At 41.0% G+C, this 20823-nt stretch overlaps 1 protein-coding gene across 3 annotated transcripts in view; it reads left to right on the top strand.

Annotated features, from left to right (window-relative positions):
• The window catches only part of LOC115344326 (plasminogen-like), a 33559-nt gene extending 15671 nt beyond the window's left edge, over positions 1–17888 (top strand). The window contains exons 10-20 of one of the 3 annotated variants that reach the window (XR_005932960.1): positions 293–452; positions 1937–2127; positions 3119–3267; positions 3980–4073; positions 5998–6115; positions 7181–7255; positions 7809–7949; positions 11327–11433; positions 13283–13428; positions 14437–14654; positions 17765–17888. Coding sequence is in view for 2 of the 3 variants with exons in the window: in XM_030021404.2 (XP_029877264.1) it covers positions 293–452; positions 1937–2127; positions 3119–3267; positions 3980–4073; positions 5998–6115; positions 7181–7255; positions 7809–7949; positions 11327–11433; positions 13283–13428; positions 14437–14595 (1340 nt within the window). In the remaining variant the exon portion in view is untranslated. Of the gene's footprint in view, positions 1–292; positions 453–1936; positions 2128–3118; positions 3268–3979; positions 4074–5997; positions 6116–7180; positions 7256–7808; positions 7950–11326; positions 11434–13282; positions 13429–14436; positions 14715–17764 lie in introns of those variants that run through there. The other 2 variants (XM_030021404.2, XM_041125240.1) reach the window with 2 other exon arrangements.
• Positions 17889–20823: the final 2935 nt, after the last annotated feature.

Below are 20823 nucleotides of genomic sequence, written 5' to 3' on the forward strand. Positions count from 1 at the left end.
GGGACCTTTCTGATCTTCAATTCAAACATGTTCACATATACCAAAATGAAACTGAGTGGTGAACCTTCCACTGAACGACATCTGACATATGAGGGTAATCTGTGAAAGTTTTCTAAATATCTTTGGAAATACCTTTCCACTTTTCATGCTGGCCATGATGCTCTCACTGGATGCAGTCTGTATAAACGAGTCATTCATTTTTGTCATCCTGTACATTTGATGCTTTCTTTTGCCTACTCAGTAAGAACATAAAATCGTGATGCAAAAGACCAGTTTCTGGGTTTTGCTGCAGATGTGCCTATGGAAGTTCCCCTGCCAGAGGAGTGCTACCGAGGCAAAGGCCAGAGTTATCGTGGCACAACTTCCATCACTGCATCGGGAAAAAAATGCCAGGCCTGGAACTCCATGTTCCCGCACAGGCATGAAAAAACCCCGGACAGATTCCCAAATGCGTATGTTTCTATCACCTTTTCTTGCTTTATCTGACAATGACTGTTGTTGACTGTATTATCTATGCTTTAAAACACTGCCAGGGAATGTATCTATAAAGGAGAATATTTCTAAAGTGCAGAGACATTTTCTGTTAGTCTCATTTTTAAAAACTGTGTTTTCTTGTTATTTAAATTCTGAGTAAAATACAGCTGTGTCCCTCTACTCTTAAATCTGAGCTTCTGTAACCAACACTGGGAGACTTGTATCCAGAGTCTGGGCATCTGCTGAAACATGCATTTTGTTTAAGAATTTGAGACCTTTGTGGTGGCCTTTCTACTTATTTCATCTGGGGACAACACAGCATTTATGCTGCAAAACACACAGTCAGATATATTATGATTAGAACTACCATTTAAATATTCTTTGTAGTTGGAATTGGGCACCCAGAACTGCATACACTGTAATTTTCCCCCTTGATTTGTCTTCTTCAGACTAAAAAACTGGATCAGCGATGACTTAGAGAGCTAATCATAATTACTAATGTGCCAGTTTTTAATAAGGGTAGGAAAGCAACAAGATGATAATTGCTTGGAAATACATCATTGCTTAGTGAATTACAAGTATAAGCAGGAAGGTTGATACTTTTCTATTTTTTTGCCTTTTTTATGATGTCATGCTAAATAATATTTTTTTTTTAAATTTTCAGTCATATTTTGGCGACAAAAATACTGATGTATTGAAACTGGAACATCCTCAGAGGGGATACTGTTTTTCACAAACATTTGAAAAATTGAAATCAAGCTGTGAAAATGTGGAATTAATGTGTTCTGGCATATTCAGAAAAAAAGCATTTCAGTTTTTTTATTCTGTGACTGTGGTGTGATTCACGATGGGGAAATACTGCAACTCTGCAAATTATTGAAGAGAGAAATTCTACTTCCCCCTGCCCCAGCAAGCACAGACATGGGGGTGCTCCCACTGTATTCAGTAGAAGTGGGTTTTTTTGGGGGGGGGTGTCATTTACATAAGTATTTATTCGCCATTCTTTTGAACATGAGAAAGAACCCTTTGGCATTTAAAAATAAGAATTTTGGAAAAGCATAATTGCCCACCAGCAGTATGGATCTTCCTGCATATTTATTACTAATTCACACATTCACACAATTGTGTATGCTTATACATATATAGTTAGAAATTAAATTATTGGCAGATTGGGCATTTATTTAGCTACTCAGCACATTGACATATTACAGCCAGAATTTAAGCCAGTAGTTGAATTATGTTTCCTTGTGCATGAATATATTCATGACTCTGATGTACATGTGAAATATAACTCTCCACTTGTATCACAGCATGTTTTTCTGGTAATAGGATATCTGGCAATAAGTAAAAAAGTAATAAATGTATTTATATCTACATAGTACAGATCCACGTCTTTTTGGCAAGATATTCCTATGATTACTTTCAGTCTTATGCAGCATGACTATGGTACTTATTTTGGCAGGGATTTGAGGGACAACTATTGTAGAAACCCAGACGGTGATAACAGCCCATGGTGTTTCACCACTGACCCCAGCGTGACATGGGAGTACTGCAATCTCAAGAGGTGTGATGATCATACACAAGAGCCCGCAACAAATGACCCCCCTGCAACAACGGAACAAAATGTTGGCCTGACTACACCCACCACATCTGGTAACAGCTGGCTATAAGCATCACCTCCTGTAGAGTCTGTGGGTAAAGGAAACAGTAATATATCAAAATTATTCTTGAGTAGAGCTGCAACATAAGTCACATCCCTCCTCCAGCTTTCATTTGCATACTGTTCAATTTTGCAGCAAGTACTCTTTAGTCAGTTCATATCCTGTAGCCTGTAACATTTTACAGTGAATTCTGCAGGATAACTTTTTAATTTAGGGGAACAAGAGGGAAATAGACAAAATTTCTAGTGTTTCTGTAGCTGTGTGCTATTGAAATATGATCACAGTGAATGTTGTTCTTATAGGAATTTTGCTTGTGGTGTGCTTTATGTTTTCAGGAGGTTGACCTTAGCTTGTTGTATTGTTCATAGGCAATCATGTTTTGCAAAATGTATGTATCAAGAGAAATAAGTTTTTGCTCTATCCTGCTTCATTGCTTCCTTAATTAATAGTCCATGTTGATCAAAATTGTGTGACTTTTCTGAATGTATGGTAGAGCTTTCCACAGATTATTTACTTTGCAAAGGAAGGTGGCAGGGTTGGATAAAAGGTTCCTAAATGGAGCCGTGTACTCTTACTCACATGCAGGAGAAGTACCTGAAACAATGTCCTTGGCAGCAAAAATTGCTCTTTCAGTCTAATGGGCTGCTAACTCTGAAATATGCTTCTCTCATGGAAGGTGCTTACTGATACCAACTCAGCAAGAATCCTGGAGTTGTTTCAGATATTTGCAATATGTTACAGAAAATGTTTAGCCTGAAGTTCCTTGAAATTTCTTCCAATTCATTTACTCTGGACATCCAGGAAGACATCCATCTTGACAAACTAAGTGATCACATCAGAGGGTACATTTTTGTTTGTCTTTCTGCTGTAGATACTAGAGAGTGTGCAGGTCCTAAAGGTACTTAATCTGGTTTGTTCTGCTTACCATCACCACATACAGATTCAGCAGCTAACAATAATTTCCTTTTCCTCTTTTTGCACAGACTGCATTAACGGTAATGGTAAAGACTATCGTGGCACCATAGCAAAAACTGGAAGGGGCAGGACTTGTCAAGAGTGGAGTTCACAGAAACCTCATAGCCACAAATATTTCACTCCTGTGACTCATCCAAGAGCAGGCCTGGATAAAAATGTAAACAGCTGCTAATGCCATTGGTGTCATTGAACATTGTCTTCTTCCTCCACAACGCCTCAGTAAACATTTCATGTTCAGTCTTTATAGACCAGGTTAAGCATATCTGGAAGTAATCTCGTTGATAGCCCAGACCTATAATAGTGCTGAAGAGGGAAGAATGCATTTTATATTACCTAGGATGTTGGTACTTCACACACAGAGGTACACCATGGGGTTGACGCTGGCAGGCAAGCAGCACAAAAGAAATCAGCACTTCCCTGAGTTCTGCAAACCCCAAAGCGATGCCTGTTGCTGTTTGTCACAAACTAAGCAGGCTTCTGGCAAATTTTCGGAGCTGACCTAACTTGCTGTCATTGACTTTAGGGTAAGAAGGATTAGGCCAACAAGAAATGTTTTAGTGCTAAGCACTTAGTCATCCTATGTCAAACTTCTCATGAAGCCTTAAAAAGCACTAGAGCTAGGGAGACTCTTGGTGGATGAAGAAAATGACAGCAATTTTATCATATTTTTCTAATTTCACCTAATGGTTTTGAGATGCAAGAAAGAAAGACTTTTGTGATCAGAGGAAATAGAAAGCATTTAATGTCCAGTGGAAAAGTAGTTGGGGGAAATTATTCAAAGTTTTAGTTAACACTTTTTTACTTACAGACTTTGTTATTCTGTGGCTAACATTTGGAGTCTTCATTCTCTGTTTTTGTAATTATTACAGTATTGCAGGAATCCTGATGGAGATGTAAATGGTGTTTGGTGCTTCACAACAGACCCAGAAAAAAAATGGGAGTACTGCGAAATCCCACGCTGCTGTAATTATCTTTGAAGACTCTTCTGTCCTCCCTTTCTACAACTTGTTATGATAGTTACAAAATGTTTTCAATCCAACCATAAAAACCACAGTAGGCAGTAGCTTTAGATTCGAATTTCGGTCTGTATGGAAGTTTGACACAATCAGGCACCTGTAACAGTCAGCCAAAGTTTAGATAACCTGGCGCTAAGAATAATCAGTAAGATTTCATAGATAACAATCTGTGTGCTCTTTATTGTCAGTGAAGATAAGCACTCAGAGTTGCTAGCTGAATTTGACATATACAGTGGAGCTGTGAAGAGAGGTATTCCTTCCCTGGGCTCCTCAAACACAGGAGAGGATTTCCTTGACGTTCATGCTAGCCTTTCCATGCACTTTGTGGCAGGACTAATGCTTTGAGAACCTGCTGATCCACCTTTCCTGTTAGTTGGGAGCATCAGAGATTACATCCTTTGAAACCCTTTTCATTCTCTGCTGACTTAATTTTTATTCTGATCTGGATGTTAAAATAATCTGTCCCTAGATATTTTGCCTTTCTTTTGGGGTAGGGAGTAAATTTGGTCCTGGATATTTGACACAGTTTTCCTTAATTCTTTTTTTGTATTTTGGGATAGTAGGTACACTGAGCAGGTGTAGTGCTTGCTGAAAAATTCAGCAGCAAGAGATTTTACCTTTTGTGGTGCCCTGGCAGGGGACATCAATAACAGCTGTAATGTACTGGGAGCACTGCTTGACACACCCGGCAGTCATCTCCTTTGCTTTGCTCTTCCCTTCCTTGCCTGCATTTTGACAGAATTTTTTTTTTTTAAATGTATCTGGCAGGGATATGGAAAGTCTATTTCTTCTTCATCTCATGTATTATTTTTACTACAGTAACATCCAGAGGCCAGGTCCCTGCTCTGTTGGACAGTGTATAAATACAAAATAGTGAAGAGTGGTCACTCCCTCAGGAGTATGTGATATTCTTCATGTTGGCCATCTAACGTATTCCTCTAAGCAGCAATACGTTATGATTGCACACATTAATTTTGTCAACTAGACCTAAGAGCTGCACAGGCAAAAAGAATAAGGAATAGCATAAAAACAACAAATACCACAGCTGTAAAAACCTGCTCCCTGAAACTGCTGTGGTGGAGCTTTACTTTGAGATCTGATCTCTTTTCAAAACAGATTTTGAATACTAGATTTTTAAATTAAGGTGTAGAGAAACCTTACACTCTCCTCCCTTTGATTACTTTATTAATTTTCTCATACTGCAACTAACAAATTTAACATCCATAGCATCATATGCAGCTCTGAAAAGAGTTACTTGGGTCCTTACTGAGCACTCAAGCTCAATCCATTTTAAAAACTGTAGAGAGATTCGGATTAAGAAGAAAGTAGAGTGAACAGTGTGAGAGCAAAATTGGAATATTTTATGACAAGGAGACACTGACTTAATTTTACTTATAATCTAGGGATTGGTTTGAACTCAACCAAGGTGTAGACTGTAATGTTTTAAAGAATTTAGAAATTGTTATTATTGTCTGGGCAATAAACTTTTCCACTTTCTTTAGCTCTCTTTTCCCTTCAACTTCCCTACAGCTTTTCTCCTGGGGGTGGGGCTCATGCTTTTACTTATGTTATCTGACTACATCCAAATACTTGACATAGTTAATAATCTTTTTCCAGGTAAATTAATATTTTGTCACGTCAAATGTGATATATTAGCCCCAGGTTTAAATGCTCAAGGTAATGATAATATAATGGAGTCTAAAGGTTCTGTTTTTTTCTTTACCCTTAGTTTCTATTAACCAATGTAAGGAGTGAAAGCCTAAGGAAGATAAAAAAAAGTCTTATCCCTTTCTCTTTTTAATCTGATTGTACTGTGGATGGCATTACAGAACTGCTTAAAATTCTCCATTGTAGCTTTTTTTATTCTGTAGCTTCTTCTGAGCATGACTGTGGAAAAGTCCTAATGAGGAGTGAGCGAGCCTGTGAGCAATATAGCATGTGCAGCGCATCTCCAGGGTCTTGGCCTTGGCACGTCAGTCTCAGGATGAGGTACTGGTATTCCAGACTGTATCACCTTCCGTGAGCACCAGGGTTTCACAGGGAACGGGCGTTAGAAAGAGACTGACAGGAAACAATGCATATGCTTCTGGAGACTGGCCTTGGTTTCTATCTAAAATGCTTTCACATGTAAAATAAACTTTTTTTTTTTTTTTTTAAATCATAATGTCCACAGATAGCTACTTATTGGGTCATTAATCCCAAACTCCCCACTTTCTCCTGAATTTCTAGTGGGCAAACTTGAACTGCAGACATTAAGTACACCTTTATTTACTGAAATGGGGAAGGAATAATTCCCACTGAGGATAGTGACAGTTAATTGCATTCTGCAGTGGGGGATTTAAGCCCAGGAATATACCTACCAAGCTGCAATGTGTACGAATGGATTGTGGTCATCCCTTTTCACTCAGCATCCAATCTGGTTCAAAAGTAAATTGATGCTGTGACCACCCTAGCTGTGTTAGAAGCCATAGGAAGACCATCATCTCTCAGTATAAAAAAAACAATTATGCATAGCATTTCCCCAGTCACAGTGAGAGTGGCTAAACAGAAGATGAAAAGGTGCTTACAGAAAGGCTAATGAAACTTTCTATAGAACTGTTGACAGTCACCATAATAAATATTATCCCAAGAAAAGTTAAAAGTCCATAGTAAGGTTTATTTAAAGAACCAGTCCAAAGCAACCCCACAAATCAGAAGGATGTATCCTTTTATTAATTGCTAATCAGGACAAACCCATTACATCACAAGTGAAATTGTTAGGAAATTTAATTATTTTTATTAAATTCCTGAAAGCAAGAGTGCCCTGTTGCAAAAATTTCACCTCAGTGTTAAATTTCTTTTCATGTCTCTCATGTTCTGGAGCAAATAAAGCTTGTCCTTTGAAAATCTGCATTTGATTTCTCTTGCTATTGGCAAAAGACAAACTGTGACTGGTAAAAGGTTTGAATAAGGGGCATATTGCTCGTTTGCTAATATTTCCCATTGTGCACAGCATAGATGGTGGAGAATTGACTATGCAGTCTTAAGTGAATGTGATTGTCTTCTCTCTTCTAGTACCAACATGCACCATTGTGCTGGCACTCTGATACATCCACAGTGGGTCCTTACTGCAGCTCAGTGCTTGCAAGAGTGAGTATCCGCTAGAACAAGTGACAGGCATTTCCTAAATCTGTGAGAAAATCAACAGAGGAGCAAGATGTACCTAATAAGGCACTTTCTTTACCTCTTATTTCCTGTCTTCCTTGCCAGCAAGCTGATTTTTATCTTCTGCTCCTGTCTCAGTCAAACAGCAGCAGAGCACAACAGAGGTTACTTCTATCATCTGCCTTGTCTCCTACCCCAAAGCACGACAAAAATGAGTGCTAATGATGTGCTGGTGCTAATTGCACTTGGAAAAACTGTGGCTAGCAGCTGACCCTTAGGGCTTTAAAAGTTGTGAACACTGCAAGAAGATGCCACATTATTTACAGCCCATGGGATTTTTCACCATCATAAAAATCAAACTTTTAAAAAAGCCACAATTTCCTTCTCCCTGAGAATAAATGAAGGTGTCTATGGTCAGAAGCAGCAGCCTGACCATCTTGTTAACTGCCGTTCTCCAGGGAAATCACTGAATTTTGTAAGAGTGATATTCCTGATTACAGGTATGGATCTATAACCTTGCCACTGTCATTTCTTCCAGGTCAACAGAGCCTTCTTCCTACAGGGTGTTTCTTGGGATACAGAATCTCAATGCAGCAGAGTCATCCCTGCAAATCCAAAGTGTTCAAAAAGTATTAAAGGAACCAAGTGGAGCAGACATTGCTTTGCTGAAGTTGAACAGGTACCATCTCAGTCCAAGTCGTCCACCCTTAACACCTTTATTCTGAAGGCAGAAGTTGGCTTAGCCTGGAGTTGGCTCTCGGGGGTGATTGTGGGTGATATGAGAGAGTGAGAGTCCCTCTGGGTATTAGTATAGGCATCTATTCAAGGGTGAACTCTGAGCATCTCTCCTGCTGAATGACCCCATTGGCAGAACCCTTGTGAGCTTCTTACACAGCTTAGGGAAGGCAAGGACCAGTTAGGATGGGAGGGATGGTCATGGGGAATTCCCATTCACCACCTGCCAAGAAGCAGCTCCACTGAAGCAGGGAGAGTGGAGGCAAACTAAAGGGGAGTTGTGTCTGGATGATCTTCTGCTTGGAGGCTTTTCCTGCTCAGCTCTGAGGCCTGTGAGCAAGGAGCAAGCAGAAGGGTCCAGTTTCCCTGGCAGTGCTTCAGGCCAGGCCACATGCATGTTTCATGGCCTGGCATGGCTTCAGGCTAGCAGCTCAGTAAAACCAGATCCTGCTTGTGTTATAGTGAAAAATCATGTGCGTAACTGTAATTGCCTGAAGCTCTCTTTAGTGTCTTGCTTAGATGTCTGAGCAGTCTGCTCTGAAATGTGTGCAGTTATTTCAACGTTATTTGTTCCCTTTTGGAATGCTCCTGAAACTTTTCTACTTACTCATTGGTTTCCCTCTTGTTCTTATGTTCACCACACATGGATTAAAGATCATGAAAAGCTCATGTTTGACCTGAGAGGAAACTTCTTTTTAAAAAGTCACGATACAGCTTTAATGAACTTAGAACAGTTTCACTTAAATGTCAAATCAGGTTCTCTGGTGCTTGATTAATCAAAATCCCACTGACTTCAGGTGAGTAGAAGGAACTCATGCTCCACCAGTTTTACTCTTGCTAGTGCTGGGAACTATGTCATTCGGTTCCTCTTTCACTGGGTGCCCTATGCACATTTGCACTGTAGATACATGCATTCTATAGCACTGTAGGCAGTTTTGCATCAGCAGCACTCACCATCTGAACACAGTCTGCATGTGAGGTGCCATAAATAGCAGGTATGGACATCATAACCCTCAGTTTCTGGCTTAGATCAACTTTGCTTGTTTTCAGCTTCATTAAATTCCTTCTTTACGTTTCTCTTCAGCTTGCTTTGTGGACCTTATTATTTCCAAATCTTCACTATTCATAAAACAGATCACCCAAGAAAATATGATGTGAGAAGACTGGTTGCTACTCCTATACCTGCATTTTGTGGCAATAGACAAGACTTGTCAGAGAACTGATGCAGGTCTGTGAAGATCTTGACAAAAATCACCCCAAAGGAGGGCTGATCTATTGAGGAGGACCACTGGTTTCAATAGAAGTCTAGTCCAAGGTGACTTATGTGCCATGCTCCTGAGAAGATGTGTGCTGTTTGGGACTTTATACTTCCCTTTCAATGTCATGTCCTCCATATTCTGGCATGTCTTCTGAAGTCTTCTTCCCTGTTCTCCTGTTCATTTTCCTACCCAGACATCAGAGGCCTCTGAGAAGGTGCCAGTGTCCACCCTGTGTTCATTGCAATCCCATTAGAAGGCCATTTTCTTGTGTGCCAATAGGTTTTTTAGGTGCTGTCTCATCTTAGGATGGATGTAGAATTTCCTTGGTGCAGAATAGGAGCATAGGTAGAAACAAAGTTAGCTTCTTGATGTTGGGGAAGCAGAAGCTGCAATGCTCTTTTGCTGTAGTTCAAAAATATTTGCCTGGTTACTGTCACACCAGCAGGCCAAACAGGAGCCAGAGTTTCTGTGAGGGCCATACTACCAGTAGAATTAGACCTGAGGTGCTAAATACAACCTTGAAGATAAAGGTACTAGAGGAACAGCACTAGAAACGTAGAGAAACCTGGACATCAAGAAACCCGGATACCAAGAAACCCCCCCACCAATCCAAGCTTTCTCACTTTAATCTCCTCTTGTCTTTCAATTTTCATTTGATAAAAATGGACTTTATTGAGAAGTGAACAAACTAGTTTTGGAAGCTGCAGAACTGATTTCCGTTCTTATAGGGGAAAGAACTCATGCAGGATATAATTTCATGGAACCATGTGAGAGTGGAGGTTTGAGATCACCATCTTGGACTTCAGAGGGCTGGAGGATAGAGTTCAAAATTATGATGATGGCATTGGCACAACTAGCTTCAGCACAGGAGCTGGTTAGCATCTCCTACCCTCCCGAACTGCTGTGTTCATGTTTCATTCAAATTTTTGTGCTGGAGAAATCTTTATTTTAAGATGGGTCAGAGTCAATTCCCTTTGGTCTCTCATTCTCTTGAAATGTCTTGAGACTCACAGCCCTGGCACAGCCTGATTAGGAACAGGGGAATTTGTTAGTTCCCTTTAACTGGACATTGAAGATCTAACTAGCTATCACATCACATACTTTGAAAATCATTCTGGGCCTGAAAAGAGATTATGAAGGTTCATTTTAGCCTGACTGAACATCTGGAGTTCATTCAGGTCCTTTTACTCTCTTTCACAATCAGAACTAACCTTCACAGGGTAGGTTCCTGACAGTGGTAGATCTCATTTAACAGCTTGTTCAGACATACTTTCACTGTACCAAAACTGTTTGCACTTGACTGACGATACACCTTCCAGAAGCCACGCCATCTTTTCACATCTACATCCGAAAGTCAATAAGGGATCAGGCAGTCCAAAGCAAAGACCTCCCTATGCAATGTTTTCATCTCTAGGGCCCTATCTGCTCCGTATCGAGCTTTATTCCAGTGCTGAAGCCTCCAGGCACAATGTTGTAATGAGGAAGAGTTTTATTTCGGTATTTACTTTATTGAGGTGCTAGACTTAGTAATGTGCGAGATACTGCATGGTGTCACCCACAGCTATATCACCCACGTAACCAGAGGAGAAAGGAATTTTCTGCAACTTCAGCTGTGTCTCCTTATTTACTCATTCATCCATCCATCCATCCTTCCCTCCTCCTGTGAAGTCCCTGAAAAAGTCCATGACCTCTGAGGCAGGGACGATCTGAGATAAGTCAGGCTCACACCACCTGCAAGGGTTGCTCGGGGCTGGGCTTGGGCTTGCACATGTTCCTGTGCACACTGCACACCAGAGATCAGCACTCTAGCACTATGCTGCAAATACAGTCACACTGTGACTGTGCCCACAAACATCCCAGAGAATTTCAGTTGCTGTAAGGAACCTCTTTTTTCACTAAATGACTAGGCACCGTCTTACAACCATTTATACAGTTTTAAGGCACCATCAGCTACTCCACCCTTCCCCACGCCGTTTCCATGCAGAGCCTTCTGAGTATGAAGACTGAACAAGCTGATGGTAATTTTTCTAAGGATCTTTTAATTATTCTGTTTGTTTTCCAGTCCTGTAACAATTACTGACCGTGTAAAACCAGTTTGTTTGCCTGAAACCAGTCTGATGGTAGAAAGAAACGCAGTATGTTTTCTAACTGCCTGGGGAAAAACAAGAGGTAAAGCGTATTCGGTGCAGTTGAAAACTTAGGAACGCTTTCAAATCTTATCCCAAAATATGTGCACTCATGGGACCTGAAAAACACATTTTACTTAAGATTTAACTAGGTCAGAGGTCACCAAGCAACATTATTATTTTTATTTCTTTCTCTCAGAGCTTCATTTTTCCCCCTCATTGCTCACATAAACTGAATTCATTAAATAAGAGAAAAGAGAGAGGAGAATTAGACTTAAGAGTTTACCACCTTTTATCTCTGTTTATTTTGGTCTTTCTTCAGCATAGGCATACACTGTATTTGCACAAATAAGGACAATACTCAAATAATGCCCTTGCCTTTAATTTTGATCTTCAGATATACATTTTTTAACATCTGAATGAAGCTTGCACTTGCCTTCCTATAGTCTAAACATTACTGTCTGCATAGACTTCTGTGGGGACCTACATTCACTCTAGACAGCTAAGATATATGGGCAAGCACCAGCCTTAAGCCCTTGTATCTGAGATAAGATGACACCCCGGGAACTGTGAAGCCTCTGAGTCAGAGCTTGCTCAGACCCAGCCACCTTTGGGGCATGGGCAAAATGAGTTCAAGCTGAAAGTTTTTAATGCCAGTAAAACCCTTACCTGAATTTTGTTCACAGTCTAGCATTAAAAACTGACCGTGTGGTCTCTTGCTGCCCAGGTCTCACTCCACCTATGCTGAGGGTTGAGAATACCCAGCCCTCTTTGACCCACTTTTGCTGCAGCGGGAGGCGATTCCTTGTCCCTGCGGCTTCCCGCAGTGATGCTGGTATCTGCCCTCATTCAGTCCCAGCTCCCACATACACATTTTTGGCCTTGCTGAGCTACACGCAAAGGACGCCCTTCCCACCCCATTTGCCAGACAGCACCTTATTAATACTTTACCTGTAAAATGAAGCCAATGGATTCTTCTTTGTGTGCACATCCACAGAATTTAGGGGAAAAAAAAAAAAAGACTAGAACATGTCCTTGTCTCTGAGTTTCACCATAAAAATCCTCCACATAGACTGCAGTACCTTTTTCCCCTTCTTGTGTCATTTAGATACAAACCTGATGCTATGAAAATAATGCTTAAGAATAATCACTCTACTATTAGTGTAACTCATCAGCATTATCAAGAAACACTTTTCTCCAGCATAGACAGTATTTACTGGGTTTCCTCGCACCTTTTTTCCCTTTCTTACCTTGCATTTTTTTCTTTATTGTTCAGCTTGCCACACGGTGGCAGCTGCTTCCTATGTGCTAGTGATCACAGCCACAAAAAATGGTACAGGCTAGATTTCTTCTGGCAGTGCATTAGGATGGAAAACTCAACAGACCATTGTTGCATTTAGGCAGTGGGAAAGAGGGTCCTGCCATGTCATGCAACTAGTTCATGAAATCAGCAGGGGAGGGAGAGCAAAGCCAGAGCCCCACATCTAAATAAAATGTGTTTGGGGAAAATTCAGCCTTGGCTTCAGAAAAATCCTCCTTGAAAGAGTTCAAATTAATGTAAAGTAAATCCAGGCTAACATTTTCCCTCCTGAAACAAGCCATTGCTACTGCGCTGTGATAAAAGCCTACAAACCGACACAACATCTCAGAATACTAGGCATCTGGTTTTATTTATTTAGTAACACTTTGCAAGAAGAATAACCTCTGCTTGTTGAGGGTAGGTATGTTCCAAGCACAAAAAAGTTGAAAGATTTAATAAGGTCCTTCAAGGAGCTCAGGGACTATAGTAGAGCTGGGGACGGATCCCAGTCCTTTCATTCCTGAGGCTTCACTGGATCACAATGCCCAGGCTACCATTTATAACTGTTATATTTTCTTGGTTGTTCATGAAGGTACCGACATGGACAACAGATTAAAAGATGTTGAATTCCCTGTGCTTGAAAATAGAATATGTAATCGCCCTGAATATCTGAATGGAAGTGTCAAAAATCATGAATTTTGTGGTGGATTTACTTTTGGAAGCATAGATAACTGCGAGGTAAGAATAATTTCGCTTTGAGTGTAAGCAGGTCAAATGACAATTTGTACTTTCAAGGCTCATAAATAGCTTCAGCGACTCAAGGCTTCTGCATGAAGCATAAGAACTGAGGCATACGTACCATTTTTTCTTCACTCACACAGTCAACCAGAATAGCAGGGAAATTGTGTAGGGTAATTTCGCCTTCTTTTCAGAACTGCGTGCTGACATATCTTACTCATAGTAGCCTAGGGTTGTGAATACCCCACCTCACCTGAAATAAAGCCTGTAATACGCTACCTAGACTTTCCTTTGATCCTAGAGACAGAGGGGAAACTAGTGACTGCTTCTGGTGCAGCCTGGAGTTGTACCACATCTTTATTTAATCCCTTGATTAAATAAAGCTGGAAGTGCTTCCAGTTTTCTAATTTTCACAAGTATAAGAAAAGACTTTTAAAATGTAGTTGTCTTAATGGAGGCTATCATGTTGGGAGCTTTTCAATAAAAAGCTGGTAGCTATTTGGTGACAGAGTCAGATAGCAAATACTGGTCTGTTTGAGCAGGTGTTCAAGACTGCTGGTGCAAATGATATCTCTGATAGTGTGGACAGTGCATTCATTGAGAGGCTCACAAATCATTGGACACAGGTATTCATGCCTGGATTTTAAGGAACAGCATTAGAACAATTAAATTCATATTGTCCAGGATCAAGTAGGTCAGAGGATGTAGAAAACTAAGAAATGTTTTTTCGTGTGTGTGTGTAACTGGGCTCAGTGATCTGGGGATGTTCCCACATCCATGATTGGTAGATCTTCAGACCAGGGGAATGGCCTGGATGCTTAGAAACAACTTTTTTTTTTTTCCTATTTTTTTTACTCCAGCAGGTCTAACAAAACACTCCCTCTCTCTCCAGCCCTTGCCTTAGTCCTATTTTGAGGCCTTCAGAGCGACCACAATATTATTCCTGCCAGTATTTTGATGTTTGCATGTCTGGTGTCTCTATCACTTATTCTCTCTTCTCCTCCCTAGGCTGAAGTTGGAGGACCTCTGGTCTGCAAAGATAAGGACAGATTTGTCCAATATGGAGTCACCTCTTGGGGACTGGACTGTACCCAGCCATCAAAGCCTGTTTTTGTCCGAATTCCTAGTTTTGTTTCTTGGATCAAGAATGCAATGGTTGCCCACTGAATCTGGATGCAGGCTACTTTTTCTGGAAAGCAGTCCCAGTGTCAGAAACAGCATTCCAAGTATGGTTTTAAAATTGTAATAATTCATAAGAATATTAAATAAATATCATTACTGGCTGAGCATAAGTAGTTACTGCAAAGAAATAGCCAAGCTGACCAATTCTTACTGTCTGTCAGTGTGTCTGTGTTGTGCCTGGTTAAGTCAACCATGTTGCATGTGGCAGCAGCTATAAGGTTCCTACTTCACCTCTCTCTTTTGAGACATGCTGCAACTCATGAAATTGGCTTCCTCTTCATGAAGACACCTGCTTTTCTCCTCTCTACGTGCAAGCAGCTGGCCTATCTCTGTGTACAAGGTCTTCCCTGTGCAAGAAACTTTATCCCAAATCAGGCCTGTCCCTGTACCCATCACTGGCATCTGCTCCAGGAATAAGAGTAGCAACCAAACCTAGCCGCTGCCTTGTGTAAGAAAAGGCCAAGCTAGACTGTGCCTGTGCTGCCAAGAGCTGGATGAAGGCCTGGTGGGGTTGCTTCTTGTTGGGGCTAATTCCCCCCAGTCACCACCCACGCAGCACTTTGTGCTGCTCTATGCAATCATCTAACTTTCCTAGGTTAGATGTTTGCATGGAAAAAACAACTATCCACTCCAGCGGGCAGAGCGGTATGTTAGATGTCATATGATACAGTTAACATGTTTGTGAGGCACTTGCATAGAAATCTGCTCTCACTTGTGATACCAACAGTTCAGCCCTGACGTAGAGTTCAGGAATTAAAATAAACTGTTCTTTCTGTTTATTTCCAGAAGAGGAAAGGATGTCTCAGAGGGCTGGACAAGTGAAGCTGGGTGCCGGGGTGCCAGTGCTTGCCTTATCAGGCTTGGTAGCTGGTGCTTCTGTGTGCTCTGTGGCAGGGAGTTGGAGAAAGAAAGGGCACCCCCAGGTTAGTCAAGCCTCCCAGAGCCACAGAACCTGGCCTGGTTGCCACCCAGAGCAATGGAAAAGGACTGCCACTGAAGCTGTCAGCAAAGGCTGGGTTAGAGAAAGGCTCTTCAAGCAGTACGGCAGTGACCAAAGGAAATTGTTGAGTGGGACATGTTCCAGCAGCAGCAGAAATCAACAGAAACCCATCTGTCCCATTGACTTCCCATTGGTTACCAAAGCTAATTCCAGAATTTTCAGCTGTTGTTCCAATCTTCTGCGTATCACTTAAAAACATATCACTTCCAAACAGTATGCGTATTGACCTAATAGCAGAAGAAATGTATGCCTCCTATGGATCTGTAAACTGAACAAGGATTTCTGTATTTTTTTAGTCTTCCATTTGTATGCCTGATTTAAAATATATTGTAAATCTAAATCTAGTATTGAGGTACTTTATTATTGCTATAAAGAACTCTACAGAGATCAGGCTCTATAAACTCATTTTTGGATTTTTAAAAAAGCTAGAGTTAAAAAAAATACATATATTTGTAGACTTTATACTCGCTCCTTGATCTTCTTCATCAGTTCTTTATGTTTCCATTATGACCCACTCATCAATTTCCTTTGCTCATCAGGTTACTGGTTGAATAGCTGTTCTTTAACCCAGTCTTTCTTAACAGCATCTTTTTCTTGGATTCCTTCCCGATCCTGAATGTTGTTCCTCTCTCCAAGCTTCTGCTCTCCTTCCATCCAGTCTGTCCTTGGTTGTGTGCCCCCATTGCAACCATAAGAACAGGCCACCTTTTTAAAGGTTGTGGCCCTTAGTGTGGAGTTTCTTACACTATCACAGATCTCTGTGCTCTGACCCAGAGGATCTGGAGATGGTGGTGGGTCTCTTCCACTTTTTCCTGTGCAAACAGCTGAACACGTAACAGGCTGTTACAGGCAAGCATGTTTCAGCCATCAACCACTTCTGCAGCCTGTTGTTACCTTTCTCCTCACTTAATTAACATGTGAGACAGGGTTGGTGAAAAACCTGAAATGTGAACCCAGAAACAGCTCCTTTTGCTCTGTCACCAATATAATACACTCTCTAGTTGCACGAGTTTTCTGCTCAAGTATAGTACTCAGTGCGTCTCTCCATAGTTCTCCTGTGGTAATACAGCCCCAAAGGCTTTTCTTGAGTTGTATGCTCAGTAAACTTGGATACTTTCAGAACCTGTTGAGCGCAGTATTTCCTGGAGCACATGAAAGGCTTGCTGCCATCTGGCACTTGCTTTCTATTCCCCATGTACTGTTTTTGTAAGTTCTGCCAGTAGTGTTGTTCCTTCAAAAAACATTGGCACAAATTCTCTGTAATAACTGGCCAGACCCAGAAATTGTTCCTGTTTCTCTTGGTGCCTGTAAGCCATTCCTTGGTTCTTATAGGCATTGCCTAATGGAAATTTCAGATATTTGATACCATCTTTTGCTAGTTGATGCTGAACTGTGCCTGCTGGGGGTCTGCCAACCTAGGCGATACCATTGCCTGCAGAGATTTTGTACAGTCTGCCTATAATTCACAGATCGCAGTAGCAGACGTGTGCAGCTGCATATTCCTCATGGAACCCAACAACCCCACACATTTGTCACTGAAATGCTGCTGCTGTTTTATGTAAACCAAAGGCTATTGTTGTTGATTTCAAGGTTTTAAAAAGGCCATTCTCCCTGGATGCTTCTGTCAGAGTACGTCTCAATACTATTTGGTTAGATTTGGGGTGACCATCAGCGTAGCTCTCCCTGGACACTCTCATAAATACGACAGTTTGCATGTCACACTCCATCACAGTTGGAAATCAGGTTTCTTTTCCAGAAATTCATGTGATTCATTAGCAGTCCATCCTCTTGTTACAGGATGTTTTCAGGGGCTGAAGACTATCTTTGGCCCTCACTTCACAATATTCTCTGAATCTTCTTTGACTTGGTTCCACAGTTATTTGAGTCTTTTCTGGGTGTCATTTTATGACTTGGGTTGGGTTTGGGGTTTTTTTTAGCTTTTATGAAATACAGTCTGGAAATCCTGCATTATTTTTACCAGCTGACAAAATGACTGTGGTTTTAGCTGTTCTCTTGCAGCATGGGAATTCTTGATTTACTGTCAGTCATCTGTCCTGGTTTTGCCACATAGTGATAAACTACTTCTGGCAAGGTTTCTTGCATTTTCCAGTCTTTTGGTGTGTCTGAATAATAAATCTATTTTTATATTTACAGTGTAACTCATTATTACTAGGACTGTGTCAATACATTGTCATAGAAGTTAGGAACTTGGACCCTGCTTCTGGTAATAACACCAGCACTTTTGTCATCGGATGGCACCCTGCATCCTTGGCACACAGGTACCATCCTCTTCATTTCATCTGTGCTTCTTGGGCCTGCTTTGGAGCACTGTATGTTCTTACTCTGTCACACTTGCAAATGTACCACTGCATTTTTTTTCTTTTTCTGTACCTTAAGCTCTAGACAATTGCAGCACTTCAAACCTTTCTGAGTGCTAGAAGTACATTTTCTTCAAGAAGCTATCTTATACCAGATGTTACAAGACTAATGGGCAGTTTGTAATGAGGGAAGGTGTTGCAGACTTTGAAAACAAGTTTGGAAAAAAGTTATGAAGGTAACTCCAGTTGCTCACAGCATCATCTGTTTAAGTTTTCACACCACTTTCATCCACTTCCACCTCATTGTTTGTGATGAATCTTATGTATCTGAACTTTCTTTGGCAAAAATAGAACATGATATGCTACAGTCTTTTGGACATATGGAATACGTAAATGGCATAACTTTCAGAACTTTACTTTGAGTTAAAATATAATAGGAGCAAATGATAAAGCTGATCAGCAAATTTTCCATGATTTCTAATGCAAAATTTCCAGATCTTAGCTCAGGAGTTTACATGAGAGTCAAGGAAAAAAAAAAACAGAACAACTTTTCCAATGCTGCCTCCAGCAAATGCAAGATGTGGAATTTAATGGCAACGTCTTTTTTGCATAGAGGCATAAAAATGATTAAAAAATAAAGGATTTTTATACAACATCTATTAAACTGGAACCATCATAAACACTTTTATAAACTGCTTGTAAACAAAGAAGCTGTTATTGTATGTTAGACACACACATAAACCACACATAAACATACACACTCAGACAGGCATGTGCGCGTGCGCACACACACACAATGTGCCCAAATATTAAACTAAATCTGAAGGTGATATTCTCATCTTGCTGACATATTGTTGAAGATCTCATTGACTGATGTGGCTTGAACTGATCCCATTTGACACAGCCTTGAATGGAATAGAACAACATCATTTGCTGCCCTGGCCTTTTAGCATTTCGTTTCAGTAAGACTAAACTAGTTAGAACATCCTTCCTTTATGCAAGTTAATGAGTCAAGAACAACCATGGACATAAACCTACATATAAGTGACAAGTAGAAACTGCACTGACAATTTCAATATATACATTGTGTGGAAATTGGAGGTTGCTCATCAATCTTTTCTGAAACTGCCATAGAAGCAATAACACTCACCCTATTTCAGCAACATTTCCAGACAGCCGATTTTATCACTAGCTGGAGCCATCAGTAAACAATACACTGCTGCAGGGATCATTCTATATAACTGTGTAAGTTTGTAGAAAAATACCAGAACAGCACCTTACAAATCGCAGGCATTTGCTGGGGTCTTTGGAAGCACTTGGGCAATCGTTGGGTAAAATCAAAATCTCTCCATGGGTTCTTTCCTCTGCTTTTCTAACCAGAAGTGGAATAGTGGTTATGCTTCTTTTCTTCATTTTCTCTTCTACATTCTGCTGCCAAATAGCCCTCACTCTCATCCAAGGACTCCCCAGTAACTCCAAACATTTTGAACAGAGTGGTCAAAGGGTTAAGCTGCACCATTATGTGTGAGAGGAAGGACTGATAAGAGTTCAACAACCCTCCATCTGCATGGGCTCAAGAACAGCAGTCACAGCTGAGTCCTCTGATTTGGGCCAGGGGAAACGGGAACTACTTGCCTGCTAAACCCAAAAAAGTGTAGCCATGACCTGCCAGGCATTAGTCTTTGAGGAACCTGAGTGCAAAAGATACTGACTTTCTTATAGATTCTTCCAAGAAGAAAACAGAATTAAAAAGAAAAATAGACACACGAGTTGAATTTCAGGCCCTATTATATGCTCTTCTCCGTTTCCGTTATGCAGCCCCACACGTAACACTCGCAGGCAGGGTGGCGATTGCAGTACACTAAGAGAATAACAAAATCAAGAAAGGAGAAGGTTGTGTGCAGGGCACATGCTCCCACTAACAGAAACGTGGAGTAGGCTACAGCATATCACCACAGTGGTTTTGCTGAATCATTTCCCAAAGCAGTGCTAGTGCTGGGCATTACATGCTAGGACACTCGAGCAGGACTCAAAGCTGCCCACTGGACCCGCTCTACTGTATGCTGTCCTTTAGCTTAGCTATGGTTTCTCCAAAGCTCCCTGTCTAGAAAATGGAGAGTGCTTTTGCCCTCCCTCTTACCTAGCAGCGTCGTGATGAAGTTGTCCCTTGTGTACAAAGAGTTCTAGAGCTCTGCATGCTAAATGCCACAGCTGCTGAACTGGGCACTATTTCTAAGTATTTACAGCTGAATTCACTCTTCAGCTGCTTACTTTTAAGGCGGGGAAAGGACTGCATGTTCTCTTAATCACCTCCAGTAAAGGCTGCTGTCAGATTCTCTATGGCATAATGCTCTTCACAGCTCTGTTAAAGGCAATTGCAGGGTCTCTGTTTTTCCAGATATTTTTTCAGCAACACAGAAACCCCAGTAATTAATTCTTTAGATCTTTCTACTATAAAGATGACACTCAGTTTGCTCACTTCCTAACCTCTCTGCTTCTCATATGTCTGTCTGACTTATTCTGCTGGTTTCTTATATTTGGCAGCGGCCAGAACAAATGAACATCCCAAAGACTAGAACTTTTACAACTGGAAAAACATCCTCTCTGTGTTTCCTTACCGTCACCGTCACCTTCCTTTCCTTGGATACAGTAGCATCTATGGCCAGAAATTGCAGAGATGAGCTTATCCACCAGGTCTTCTGCCCTCTGTGTTCCTTCATGTGTAGAGCAAGGACAGAATTTATTTTTAACTTGGCTACCTTTTTCCTTCCTGAACCCCTTCCCACCTTACCCGCAGCAGCCTCTGCCATTAGAAGCCGTCCACATTAACCCTCTGGGGTTGCTGCCCAAAGCGCTCTCTGGCTCTGTGAATCAGGGCTATGTAAGTCTCACTTT

Source organism: Aquila chrysaetos, chromosome 8 (genome assembly GCF_900496995.4).
Source record: "Aquila chrysaetos chrysaetos chromosome 8, bAquChr1.4, whole genome shotgun sequence".
Classification (NCBI taxonomy): Eukaryota; Metazoa; Chordata; class Aves; order Accipitriformes; family Accipitridae; genus Aquila; species Aquila chrysaetos.